Raw genomic sequence first — 14,500 nt, forward strand, 5'->3', positions numbered from 1 at the left:
CTAGCCTTGCTGAACAGTCTTCAGTGCTGAGCACATAAGACTCATGGTTCATTTTTGGTACAAATGCCTGTTATGACAAAAACAATCTAAGTCCATCATGGGTTCATATGAACTACTCCACACTGGTGGCCTTAGGTGTGCAACCTATCAGTGACTTAGGGATTTGGAATTCTGCAGTATGACCTGTCTTGGCCGGAGACACTTACTTCACACAGCTGTGAAGAAACCAAGTCTGGAGATGGAAACAACAGAAAGCGGTTTGGGAATATGTGTCTTTTAAGAAACTATAATAATTTGTTCCCTGCTGTCCACCCTCAAGTAAATATTGACAAAATAAACCTCTTCTAGGTGGACATCACATTGCCTGTGAGACACAAGATTGGTAACAATCCTGTCAAAGGGGCTGAGAGTGTATCTTAGTGGTAGAGCACCTGCCTAATGTCAGACCCCGACTTCAGTGCCACAAAGAAAAAAAATCCAGGACAATGAACTCTAACTTAGAATTAGCATGTGGAGAATGTGTGTTTTTCAGTTTAAGATCTCATAGGTTTAATGATTTCCAATCTCTGCAGTTTCAAAGTGGGCTACTAGTAGCTGGGCACAGTTGTACAAGCCTGTAATCTCAGCAGTCAAGAGGCTGAGGCAGGAGGGTCATGAGTTCAATGCCTGCCTGGGCTACCTAGAGAGTTTGGAGCTAGCCTAGGCAATCTAGGTAGGCCTTGTCTCAACAAACCAAAAGGCTGTAAAGGAAAATAAAACCCTCACCAAAATCAAAGTGGGTAGTGTCTAAGTGCAGTGGGGGTTTAAGGCAGATGCTAACCTAGACAATCTCTTGGGAAAAGAAGCAGCAAATTCAATCAATATACGTTAGCAAATAACAAATTTATTAGGTGCGTACAAGTACAAAGCACTGAAAGCTGCTGTAGAGGTTACAAAGATGTGCAGGAGATGCGCCTGCCCTCAGAGTTTACAGTCTAGACCACCGGTCACACATAAGTTGTGGAACATCACTGTACGTGATATAAACAGAGTTCTCAGAAATGTTCACATCCTCTGAATTCTTCTCCCGTCAGACATAAGGAATCCTTTCAATGGAGAAACTAAACATGGAAAAGAGACCCTTTTTGGAATTAGCCAGTGACCTTGACCTCTCTTCTGAGCATCTTTCGGTTGCTGTTGCCTGTTCTCCCGATGTTTCCATCATCGTTCCTAATGGACCTTTGTGTGCAGAGAACCTCCAGGCATCCTGAGCCTTCACCAGGGTTTCCTGGTTTGGGGTGAATGGCTCAGATGCAGCTCAGCCTCGGAATGAGTCACACTCCGGTGTTTCGGATGATATATATCTTTGGGCTTTGGTTGGCATTGGTTTTGCACTCTGTGTTTCTAAGAGTGGAGGAGAATGTAATGCAGAGGAAAGCAGGCCAGACTTTTTCCCTTACTTTAAACATTTAATAGTGCATTTAACTGAATATACTCTGTACAGATATAGGGCAAATTACAAACTTTTTCATTTATTTATTCATTTTTTTCACTTAGACTGTATTCATGGGAAGTGTATTTACAATGCGGGGGCAGGGGGAGACTTGAGGTACAAAACCCAAAAGAATATCTGAGGTATAAATACAAGTATATTTTAAATAATAATCTTTATCATGCTTTATCTATGTCTGAAAGCACAGTGGGCAGACATGTGTACATGTTTCTCAATGGACTGGTATATACAGTATACAATCTTACAAATCTGGAGGCCATCAAGATTGAATACACACATCTTCACAAGCAACACTGATATTGAAAATACTCAAATTTAAAACTGTACTCTGAACCCCCCCCAATTCTTCAAAGAACCTTTGAAATAATACTGACAAGGTAGCTAAGTTATAACAATAAAAATGCTTCCTCAGCTCGCATTCATACATTATTCACCCTTCGATCCACATAAAATAAATTTACTAATACCGTCTCTTGACTCAGCCTTTACCACGACAGTAAAACCTGTATAAAGACTACCCGTTCAAAAACCTGCGTCATTTGTTTTTGACTCCGATGACCATTTTTCATTAGTATTAAAATACAGTTCGAGGGCATTATAAGGGAAAAGAAAAAGAAATGTAAGGAAAACAATAAAAAGTCCTAAAACCAGAAAACCTATTTGTGCATGAAGACAAACCCAATTCAAATAAACACGTATAGCTTCCAGGAATACTGTTAACACCACCACCATCACCACCAACAAAGAGCCTTCCGTGTTTGGGTTAAATCTCCTTGGGACATAGTTTACCATGTTCCCGTGTATATCTTAGAATTTATGCTACATGAAGATGCTATGAATTATAACAGGTGAACAGTTTTGATGAGCTGAGCCTGTTTTCCCAGCTACTTGTGAGACTGAGGCACAAGGATCCCAAGTTCAAGGCCTGCCTGGGCTACACAATGAACTCAAGGCCAGCCTGGGCAACTTGGTGAAACTGTCTCAAAACGAAAAGTAAAAACAGAGCTGGGATTAAATTCAGTGTAGAGTACTTGCTTGGTACGTGCAAGACCCTGGGTTCAATTCCCAGTACTGAGAAAAAAATGCTTTGATGCTCTGGTTATGGGTGTTAGGATTCAGTTTTTACATCTCACTTAAACAAGCAACAATGAAAAAAGTCCAAAAAAATCTTCTTTCTTTGGAGCCAGTAAGGGGAGTGATGGAGATGTTTATTCCTGAACTAATCTTACTGGTTAAAACTACATCACAGTTTGCAATAAGGTCTAAAACAAACTGCATTAAAATGAATGCCAGGGTAAGTCTACAATTTTAAGAGAAAGTAAAGGTTTGTTGAGAAGAAAAAAAATGCTTAGAATAACCTGGGGGAAAATGGAGAAGGGACCTGGGTTCCCCTCCTGGGTGGGTCCTGGGGTAGTCAGCTATTCCAGGTTAGACTGGACCTGGTCCATCAGCATCCTTGGAACATCTCAGTGTACCAGACACTGCATCCCGTCTCTACACCTGTGCCATTCAGCCAGCAACAAACACACATTCACACTCCTCTGTGCAAACCATTCTTTGTTCATCTCTGTGAGAAAACCTGTCAACAAGTACCAACTCTTCCAGTGGATACATCAGTCCCTCAACGCACTGTACATAAATGACACAGGTACATATATGCTGATATCACAGGAGAATGACGTCTCTTCGTTATCTCCCATAATGCATTTAAAGAGTTTTGCTTCTCAGAAGCAATTCGAATAATACAAGTACTTCTTTTTTTTTTTTTTTTTCCAACGTCTCATATTCCAGTCAAGGTCTAGAACACAGACCCAAGACAAACGGGAAGCAGCTTTAAAAATGATTCAAATTGCTCTAGTCAGTGTCAATACTTCCACTGTTGTTTCAGGCCCCGACAAAGAGGACTCTTTCGAGGACTGGCAAGGCTCTGGAGGCAATCACCAAGGCACTGGATGCAGGTGCTTCGCTTCAGGAATCACCTAGATTTGGTATCCTTGGTTTCGGTGTTCTGGTTACAGAAGGAGTCTCGGATCTTTACCACTTCAGCTGCACACAAATGTCCAAAAGATTTTGTGTACCACTCTGGCATGTGGCCCCTGTCACAGAAAGGGAAAGCTGCTGAATTATGTAAGTTAGAGAGCGCTGAGGTAAGACAAAGGCAGTCTGGAATCCTACTCAGGATTGTGCTCAGAGCCTCCTGAATACAGGAAAGTGATTAACTACAGAGCTGAAGACCAGGTTCCCACTTCCATTTCTTGGAGAACAACATGTGAAGAGTAAAGATTTCTTTTTTTGCTCTCAGGTAAACGGAGGCATGTCTATACATCTGGGACCAAAAGATTCCCCTGGAACACATGTTTATATGGATATTCAGAAGCCCTGCTCAGAGATTTGATATATAGGAATGCATCGTTTGGCTACCTGAAAACCCAGGGAAATGTAAAATTTCCAAAGGGGAATTTATTTAACAAGAGAAAGTATTCACTAGCTCATTCTGGGGTTCTTATCACTGCATTCCATTCGTTTTCTGATGAATACATGCTCATCAACGGCAAGAGGTGTAGACACACGAATTATAAAACAAACCCTGTGCCATTCAAATACCATCATATATAAAAAGAGAAATGTCTACTTGCTGGCTCAATAAAAAAGCATTTCCTGTGGCTTTAAATTTGTGGTATGACTAACAAGTTCACACTGCTTCAGTAGTACATTTCAAAGGGACTTGGATTGGGAGTGGTACCTAAGAGATCAGCATCATCAAGACGTTGCTTTATAAGCACTTTTCTTCATAAAGTCTACAACCATAGATTCATTTAGGCCATTCTTTGCATCAGATGGAAAATACGAATCTTCTCCATGACCTTCCCCCAATGTCGAAAAGTCAGGATCAGAACGTACCTTAGATCAGCTCTGCACATGTAGGTCAGTTTAGACTTTCCTGACCCGCAGGGTTCAATCAGATATCGAGACAGGAGCACATTAACCCTCACCCCCACCACAGGTGCCCGGTCATGATCCACAGAAGTGAGTAAGAGGGCACAGGCTCCCTTGGGTAAATTAGTCCTCCAGGTCCTGTGGAGACAAAAGCAAAGGGTAAATAGAATTTTCCAGAAGCCAGATTGAAAACCGTGCCTCACTCAGAGGGTCCTCTCCAGGGCTGCACATGCACTCTGGGATGGACAACCTGCACAGTTGTCTATCTTCTGGTGGAGACGCTCAGTCCCCAGACCCTCCTTAGAAAAGAGTCACAGGAAGTGCTCTCAAAAACATTTACATTTCATGAATTTTCAAGGATGCGGACATCCAAACAAGTAGTGAAAAGTTCTAGAAGAATGATGTGACATCTCCTTAAGACTTTTAGAACTATTGCTTCCACAATCACCAGAGAATTTAGGAATTATAAGAAATCTGCCTTAATCCCATCTCACTTGGGACTAAATGCTGTTTCCTGGCCTATTCACTCAATTAGCTGTTCTAACCAGAATCTCTACACTGAAAGGGGACAGAAATGTACACTGTGGTGCATATTCACTTGCATATGTTTAATACGTTTTTCTTTTTTTTGCTTAGGCTCAGGGAAGCATCTTGTTGGTCTAAAGGTAAATCTATTCTGAAATGCTTGAAATCATGCAGCACTTTTCCTATTTGGTTTCAAATAACAACCATCTTGCAAGTTTGAGTGACATACAGGCTCAGTTCTAATATTTAGTTGTCCATGCCTCTTATCATTATGGAAGATCTCACCTCAACACGACATAGTCCCGGGCAGGGTGGGGCGCCATACTGTTTTGGACATACTGGTAAATTTCAGTCTGGCTGTCCAGGATTTCGATCACTTTTGAATCCAGCAGGTCTACATCCCAGAGGTGCTGCTCCTTCAGGAGGCGCCTTAGGATGTCCTCAGGTGGAGCAGGGACTTCAATGGTGGACCTCCAAAGCCTTAGAGGGGGTCCTTCGCTCACCTAAAAAGAAGATGCCTTTGTTTCAGTGCTAAGCTAAGCTATATATACTTCAATTTTGAGTTGAGGACATGACCCCTATATACACAGGCTAATAAATCTTTCAAGGTAACTATAGGCTACTATCCCTGAACATATTCAAGAGCAGGTTACATAGCAAACAAAACAGCTGGCATCAACCCTGGTCAAAATCCTGCCATTTGTTTTTCTGGGGCCTGCATCAGGATAACTATGATAAAGGAAGATCATTCATATTTTTACCATGAAGTCTTCATGGTCATATAGCCACTGTGCTTATTTTCAAGAGCCAAGAAATCCCTTGATGGACCTTCTATGCCGAGATAAATGTGAGGCTCAAAGTAGAGCAACTCAGAACAGATAGGAGTGCAAATGTATTCTCTTCAAATTATGGGAAAAAAATCTAAGATGTTCCTTTAAAGCCCAGTAACACTAGTAAAGCATTCCAGGGAAGTCTAGAATGATTCTGTGGAAACAAAGGATTCTACCAGGAGCAGTCTGAAAGCTCCCATGTTGGTGTTAGTCCTTCTGTGACTGATCTCAGTTCTTACCAGGGGAATCTACAATGTAGACAGTCTCAAGGACAGGTCTGGGCTAGAGATTCCTATAGAGATTAAGATTGGGAAAAGAATCTTATCTCTGATGACTCAAAGTCACGACCATGGGAAATCAACCAGGGAGAAGACTTACCTTCTTATAAGAGAGCTCAGCCTGTTCAGAACTGGAGTAGCTGACCCAGCCTTTGAACTTCTCTTTGACCTCCTTATAAAGGCCATCTATACAGTGCTGGAGGAAGTGTCGGTAGTCGGCAGGTTCATCGTTACTCAGGTGTCCTAACGCCTCCAGTGTGAGGGGCTTCAGCTCTTGTTCAGTGTAAGAATTGCGACACCGACTCATTTCCTCAGGAACCTGGAACAGAAAGTTACATGTCTACCAGTGTGCCTCAGTAGAAGTGGTAGGGCAGAGGTGATGGCCCAGACTCCTGGTGCAGTGCAGGAAGTTCAATCCTGCTCCCAACAGATGGTGAGGTGGCCCTGAAGATTTTGGTATCACTGGGACATTGGAGGATTAAGTCACAAACATCTAAAACATATTTCTGTGTGAGGTGTTCTTTGCAAAGTTGGAAAATAACTAAAATGGGGCTGATGCTGATCAAAGCAGGTTTCTCAGGCAGAATTTTAATTCCAGATAATTTTTCTGCTTTTGCTTTTTAGTAAAAGGTAGGCAATTTCATTAAATATTATTAACTAATGAGTATATACATATACACATAAATACATGTAAATATGTGTGCATTCTTGGGCGAGGTATATAAAAATATTTTAATTTTATTTTATGTGTATGTGTGTGTTGTTTGCATGTAGGTATGTGCAGTGCCCATGGAGGACAGAAGACAGCACTGGATGGTTATTAGCCACCATGTGGTGCTGGGAATCAAACCTGGGTCCTTGGCAAGAGCAGCCAGTGCTCTTAACTGCTGAGCTATCACTCCAGCCCTCATGGGAAAGGTCTTTTGCCTGGATGGGAACCAGTATTGAGCCCATGATTTTTGTCCCAGTCCACATGATCCTCAACAGGCAGTCAAGCCTCCCAGGGGCTAAGCTCCCCAGCGGCCAAGCTCCCCTGTGGCCAAGACTCCTAGAGGTGTACCTGGAAGAGCTTTTTGCACTCAGCAATCATGTGGGCCAGCCCTTGAGTAGCCGCCAAGTTTTCATTCAGATCTTTCTGATCTGGTTTGCCCAAACTCTGTTTTCTTTGCATTACTCTAAAAAGAAGAAAGAATGACAGGGAATAAGTAAAATATTTATATGTCTTGAACCAATATATTAGTTAAGGAAATTCAAAGGGAAGAAAACAATTTTCCCTAGAACCTGTTAAGTAGTTTCTTTTGTGGACAGTGGTTTCTCAGTTTTATGAATGCTACAACATAAAACATTAAATTGGCATGTTTTTAGTGAAATGCAGGTTATTTTACATAAAATGCAGTTATCAGTTATGTCTTACAAGAATATCTTATAAGGGCTGTGCCTGTGCTGGGGACTGAAGCCGCTTCTAAAGGGAGTGAGGTGAGCACTGCCTGGTGTGGGGTAGACGGTATCACTGTCCTGACTGGTTAAATAAACAAAATTCTTCACAGAGGTGAGGGATAGACCTATTGTTTCCTGCAGGTTTGTTCTTAATCTTATCTGCTCTCTGCTCATCTCCTGTAGTTCTCGATCCCATTAAAGTTGGAATGTTCCAACAACTTTCAATCCTAGTTCAAAGGCTATTTAAGTATTATATGACTTCCAGGAGCAAAACGGGCTTCAATGTGCTGAAATGGAACTGATAAATACTTTTCAGGTTCCTGTAGAGCTAAGGAAAAGAATCAGCTGGACACACAGGATGGTGTGGAGTCCAGTGAGTCACCTCTTCATGTGCTCTAACAGTCTTAAATACTCATATAAGAAATGTAAACTGGCTCTGCTCTTTCTTCCTTACAGAATTAACCTAATCCTACCTTCACTCTCCCCATGTGAAAAACAGACACCTGGTAGTATGTTCACTGCCGGTGACTGTTAGGAGGTGAATTAATGGGAAGCAAAGAGCCCTGTGCCCAGCATAGAGTGAGTACCCAGCAGTATCAGCCTCGGTGGGCATCAGACTCCTCTACTTTCCTCACGGCCCCCTATCATCTGTCTGCACATATATTCTAGGCAGAAAGTTTGGCTTAGGCTGCATCCTAAGTAGGAGCAAGTCTCAGGCTGAGTAATAAATAACCTTTGCTTTTTGTAGCACGGCTATTTTAGCTTTGGGCATAGGTCAGCAATTTGGCTTTCCTGATCCCATGGAGAAAAAGGCAGTGGGGATCAATTTTTTGGCCAGTAGATCTGCAGGACTCTTTGCTGTGAGAATGGAAACTACACTGTTTGAATTGCCTTAAACACTGGCCAGATGAAGGCACAGACCAGAAAAGCACTCTCTCAGATTCAGATCCTGTTTGTTACAAGGTTGCTTTTAGAAAGGACTGTGAGGAAAGGAGACAGATGCACAGGGCAACCGTGTGAACTGTCCCTGGATGAGGCCTGCTGTGGGAGGTTTCAGAAAAATTAGGAGTTGGAACTTGGGGAAGAAGTGTGTCTCTGGGGGTAGGTCCTTGGGGTAGCTTGTCTCTGTCCCTCTCTGTTACCAGGCTACTATGAAGTGAATAAGGTCCTCTACCACACTCTTGCTGCTAAGATGTCTTGCCTAAGACACAGGGTCAAGCTGTGTCTTTAGAAGGCTGAGCCTTGTAAAACTATGAGCAAGTAAACCTTTATTCCCTTAACTGGTTTTGGCCTGATATTCTGTCATGATGACAGGTAAGAATCCCAAAGGAACACAGGGTTGCAGCCCTAGAAGGAAAGGTGGGCTGCCCTAGTCTGAAGAAAGGATCTGTGCATGCACCTCACATCTGACCTGTACCTGGGAGACGAATTCTCTCTCTTCAGGGTGTTGAGATGGAAAAGAGAAGGAGCTAAGCACACAGCCAGGTTGGTGGGTGTCATCTGGTTCTCTTTTACAGCTGCTGTGACATCGCTCAAGAAGTAGAGAAGCGTCTGGAGAACCTCCCGGTTCTCGTCAGGCAGAAGCATAATGGCTGCCTTGATAGCTTGAAGGCGCTGGTCCTTGGGCACATCTGCAGGGAATAAGCATTGCCCCCATCAGCTCAGTAATTTTCCACATCCAGGGCAAGCACACATCCCAAAGCAAACAGCAGCATCAGACACTGAACAAGCACTTGTAGAAAGCATACTAGAGATTACTAAGGAAGAAATTATGGGCTGCCACCAGCGTCACTACCCTCAAGTATTTCCTACTCGGTGGACGAGTTAAAAAATGTTAAAACACCCATAATATCAACACACGCTAAATCAACCTCAAAGTTGGGCTCCAGGTGCTGTGTTCTTTTAGCATACAGAACACGTTTCTTCTAATTTACGATCTTAATTACTAAAGTCATTCTACATGTAAAATTCCATGTAATTTCAATGAAAAGTCTTATGTGAGACTCGTGCACGAAGATAAGAACAGAGATCTCTTAGCTTTGACTATAAAGGGTCCAGTATCTTTGGGCACACAGTTTTGACCAATTTGCTCATTCTTGAAATAAGAAAAGTTGTTAAAATATTAGGTTAAATGACAGATAAACAATCATTTCTTAGGCTTTAGAAAGCATGGCAAGAGGTAAAGGTATAAAAGTGCACATACAATAATCTGCTCTGTAGGAAAAGTCTGCACCCAGCCTTCAGGTCTCCTTCACTAGCAAAGTTAATTTTTTTAAAAGCATGTGGTGGAAAAATCAAGTCACTTAAATGCAGAGCCATAAGACAAACTGATTAAACAGCTCCATGGTTACAATACATAACAAATACCTTGCTGGAGGAAAATATGACCTGTGTTTTCATAAAATACGAAAGGATAAATCAAATAATGAAATAATCCAGACCAGCTCCATTTCTCATAAAATGAAGTTCAATACGTCAGTCCTAAAGACAATTTCAGCACCAAGAGGAGCTGCTTTTAATGCACACTGCTCTAATTCCATCTTGAGCCAAGGAAAATACAAGGCTGTGAGAGCTATAATCCTGATCGTGATCATTTATTTCAACAACTGTTTTCTTTAAGCCCTGGTTAAAAGTGAGAAGGACATGGGTATTGTTTTCTCAAATATTTCTTGCAGGGGCTGTGATGAATAACAGAAAAAAAGATTATTTATTCACTTTTCAGTGAGCTAAAACACAGACACCTGCAAAATTTTAGATAGAACAGCTCTGCTAGAGGGATTCAAAGCAAATAATATGTCTACAGAAAAGGTGGTGGAGGGAAAGAGGCAGGCACAGAGGGAGAGACACCTTAGTTCCAGCATCCTGCACTACAGTGCTCTGGACAAACCAAAGAAAGCCTTGGGTCTAACTGTGAAAATATACAACTGAGCCAGGGGTGGTGGCGCATACCTTTAATCCTTGGGAAGCAGAGGCAGTCTGGTATCTGTGAACTGGAGGCCAGCCTGGTCTACATAGTGAGTTCCAGGCCAGCTGGGGCTACGGGGAGACCCTGACTCAAAGAAACAAATAACAAACAAAAACAAAACAAAACAAAAAATTCCAATTGCTTCAGCACTTATAGACTGACTGATAAGGAAATGTATTTTCTTTTTTCTCCATTCCTCCCTCCTTCCTTCCCTCCCTCCCTTCCTCTTTTCTTTCTTTCATTTTAAGACGGGTCTTATGTAACCACTGTGTCCTGGTTTATGCAGTATTGGAAATCAAACCCAGAACTTTGCACATGCTAAGGAAGCATTTTATGAAACCCCAGCCCAAGATTTTTTTTAAATTAAAAAAATTTATTTATTATTTTTTATTTTATGTGTATTAGTGTATTGCCTGTATATACATAAGTGCACCTGTGTCATACAATGCCCACGGAGGTCAGAAAAGGGTGTCGGATCCCCTGGAAATGGAGTTAGGGATGGTTGTTACCTGCAATGTAGGTGCTGTGATTCTAACCTGGGTCCTCTACAAGAGCAACCAGTGCTCTTAAGCACTGAGCCATCGAGCCAGCCCAAGAAATGTCTTTTAAAAATTATTCAGTAAGTATGCATAAACCTGTTCCCCACTCAAGGCAAGAAAGAAACCTATGACCTGTTTCCAGAAGGTCACCACGCTGTGCTCTTGTCAAAGGACTGACATCAAAAGGAGCTACATGCTTCAGTTGGCCCCACTTTCCCTAGTGTCAACAGTCTTAATAAGATTCGTGAATGCTTACATTGGTAGATCTGTAGAAAGGTTTCCGAGAGTTTGTTTGTCATGAGCGGCTCAGGAAGATCTCTAAAATACTGCTTCAACATGTCTGCCACATCATAAGCAGACTGTCCTTCATAGTTGACACAGTCCATGGCACTTTCATTCATCTGGCGCAGAGCCTGAATCCGGGATTTGACACCAGATTTTCTGAAGAGCCCAACCTTTTGGAAGAAGGAAAACCAGGTATCAGAATGGTAGCAATATCTTCCCTATAAAACTAGAAAAGGCAGCACGGAGTGAAACTGAGCTCCCACCCTGGGACCCACAGGCTGCGGTGCCTACCTGGTCCAGACAGTGGTTGCGAAGGTAACGCATGGCCTGCTGGATGCTCTGAGGCAAGGGCTGTCCTGATCGCTGCACGTTGACAGTCAGCGGGACCCCAAACACACTCCGGTCCTTGTAGTCTGGAACCTTGATCCTTTTCATGAACTTGGGCACTGCCCTGTTAAAAGAGCATCAAGGACAATGTTTGTCTGCCTACACTGGCCTCCTTTGGCAGGTAAGCGCTGTGCGTCTGATCTGTGTTTAATACAGGCACTATTTAAATTTAAATGAAGTGACCAGGTCAGTTTCTCAGCTGAACTAGCCACATTTAAAGTCCTCACTGGCCATCAGTAGCTGTTACAATGAATTACATGAATATAGACCATGCCTACCACCACTGATAATTCTACTGGAAAATGTCCTAGATTGTTGTTATTTTGGTGGGGGCACAGTGCTGAGCTTGGAACCTTTATAAGACTGCTAGGCAAGTGCTTTACTACTGAGCCACACCCCAATGCCTTTCCCACTCCTTTGTTTTTATGGGCCAGCATCTCACTATGTAGCCCAGGGTGGCCTTGAAATTATGATCTTCCTCTGCCTGCCTCCTGAGTGCTGGGGTTATAGTCTGTGCATGCCAGGTTACATTCTAGATACTTGGAGAGCTGGAGCTGTGAGTCCTGGTTTTATGCCCTCAGCTAAGGACTGCTCTTTTACTGTTAATCTTGAGAACTGGGGTCTGTGCTCAGAGGAGATGAAGGACTCCTTTACAAGATGGCTGCACAGGAAGGAACAGAGGCAGAAAATACATGATACCCTAATTGGGTACTTCTGATAAAAGTTTGAAAAACAAGTTTCCATTCTTCCCCACCTAAAAGGATAAGAATCCCTTCTGAGTTCTAGATGAGAGCCTAAATGATCAGGGTACAGAGATCGGGTGTACTGCATAGATACACGACAGCAAATATACAACCCTGAATGCTTTACCATACTGAGAATCAACTGCAGAGCTCAAATGGCATGAACCAAAGTCAGAGTAAATTCTCCTGCTGATGACCTAGAGAGTATCGCATCTTTGAGCTTCTAAGGGAAGAGTGAAAAAGGGACAAAAGGAGTTTTGTGGGCCTCCTCCAGGTTTCCTGCAGTCCTGAAGGCAGGCCCATCCCCAGCATGAAACCCGTGTCCAGCATTTAAGGCTGTCAAGCAGACATCTCATCTGAGCTCTACAAAAGACTCCTCTAAAGGAGACCAGAAAGGGCAAGGCCAAACAGGAAAGGGACGTGGGGCACTGCTCCCTACTGCCACATTCCACAATGCGAGGCTTTTAGTTTGGTTTTGACTCACTGGAAAAACTGACCAGAACTCAAAAGGCAGTATGGACTTTCAGATTCTTGAGGGTTTGGTGGTAAAGGGGATGGGTAACTCAGAAAGGAGAATCTAAAATATGCAGTTTTAAATAGCCAGCAAGGAAAACATTACTCTAAGCACAGAGAGCCACTACAGAAAGCCATTTGCCTTGACTTCTGGGTGCTTACCAATGGCCAGGACACATCACTGCTGATAGCGCTAAGAAAGGAAAAACCAGAGAGCACAGCCAAATTTGTATTTCCATGCAGTTAAGCGTATGGCACTATGATAGAAGTGTGCATAATACTTGCTTTGTTGGGGAGAAGAGCCAGGCTGTGGAATGCGGAGAGAACACATTACATCCCCACTGAGAATCCAAAGCATTTGGGAAATAAACTGGTCAATACTTATTTCTGCCATTCAGAACAAACAACTTCTGTATTTAGTGAGGCTCACATAATAGCTGCCTGAGCTGGGGAGGTGCTGTGATGCCAGAGCTAATGCTCTGTGTGTCTTGAGGGAGGAGCTACAGAGAGCAGAACCAGCGGGCAGTGCCTTACAGACTCCAAGTGCTCCAAAGAAATGGGCTGCATCTCCGTTTTCCTAACGACTGGACAATAAACACCCCGGCCAGTGAAAAGTTTTGGGGATGCCTGTGACACTGCACAATACAGAGATGTGGATCTGGAGGGAGTTCTTGGCTTTGTTTTAAGAGTGCAGAAATGAATATATGCACAGATTAGGACACGTCTGTGATCTTTCAGCCTGCCCGTCCACATCTCACTCTGCACTCCAGGCTGGATTTTCAAAAGTAATTATGAAGCGTTCATCTAAATAATTTTAACTTTATCAATACATTTATATATAATATTTTATAGTGAATTCCTTAAAATTACCACTGCCTGAGCATTTTTGCCAGACCCCCCCGACCCTGCCAAAACAAAAACTTGAACCCTTTAGCAGAGGTAGTTTGAGTGGTGCTCCAAATGTCCATATTGAAAATGCCTAGCAGACTGGGTGAAGGAAGTGGACACTGAGCGTGAAGGAAGGCCTGAGTTCAGTTCCTAGAACCACTAAAAGAAAATTTAAAAACATGCACAAATATGACCAGATGACATATATCAAGCAGTTCAATGATGATCTCATACCATCTCACTATTTTGCTATCTTTCCCCCCGTAAATATGAATGGGTGATGTATTATATTTACCTAGTGTGGGTTAGTCCTATGTCTGGAAAGAAAATACCTGGGTCTGTGATGTGATGATGGGTATATTCTCACCCACATCAACCGGCAATTTATCATATAAAGAGCTGAGAACCCAACCAACCCCACTGCTAATTCCCCCAAACTCCGTAGGTTTCAGCAGTATTAAAAACATAGCCTCTTACAGGCAAGTAATGGCTACTGAGGGAACGATAACCCGTTTTCTCCAGGGACAATAAATCCAAGTGGTCAGCCCTAAACAAATAAACATACACACACCATTAAATGGACTCACCTGATTTTATATATATATATATATATATATACATACATATATATATATATATATATATGCATGTGTTTGTGTATGTTGATATAAATCTCAGTTC

General features: G+C 42.5%; 1 protein-coding gene across 4 annotated transcripts in view; it reads right to left on the reverse strand.

Moving 5' to 3' along the window:
* Positions 1-863: 863 nt before the first annotated feature.
* Dlc1 (DLC1 Rho GTPase activating protein) overlaps positions 864-14,500 on the reverse strand; it is a 441,479-nt gene continuing 427,842 nt past the window's right edge. For 2 of the 4 annotated variants that reach the window (XM_029569842.1, XM_029569841.1), the window contains exons 11-18: positions 11,580-11,739; positions 11,260-11,458; positions 8,911-9,130; positions 7,123-7,237; positions 6,163-6,381; positions 5,240-5,457; positions 4,394-4,567; positions 864-3,588 (exon numbers count right to left, since the gene is read on the reverse strand). In XM_029569842.1, the coding sequence (XP_029425702.1) occupies positions 3,468-3,588; positions 4,394-4,567; positions 5,240-5,457; positions 6,163-6,381; positions 7,123-7,237; positions 8,911-9,130; positions 11,260-11,458; positions 11,580-11,739 (1,426 nt within the window). In that variant the 3' untranslated portion in view covers positions 864-3,467. The remainder of the gene's footprint in view (positions 3,589-4,393; positions 4,568-5,239; positions 5,458-6,162; positions 6,382-7,122; positions 7,238-8,910; positions 9,131-11,259; positions 11,459-11,579; positions 11,740-14,500) is intronic. The other 2 variants (XM_008846071.3, XM_008846070.3) reach the window with 1 other exon arrangement.

The sequence above is a fragment of the Nannospalax galili genome, unplaced genomic scaffold, assembly GCF_000622305.1.
Source record: "Nannospalax galili isolate Female #2095 unplaced genomic scaffold, S.galili_v1.0 scaffold1282, whole genome shotgun sequence".
Classification (NCBI taxonomy): domain Eukaryota; kingdom Metazoa; phylum Chordata; class Mammalia; order Rodentia; family Spalacidae; genus Nannospalax; species Nannospalax galili.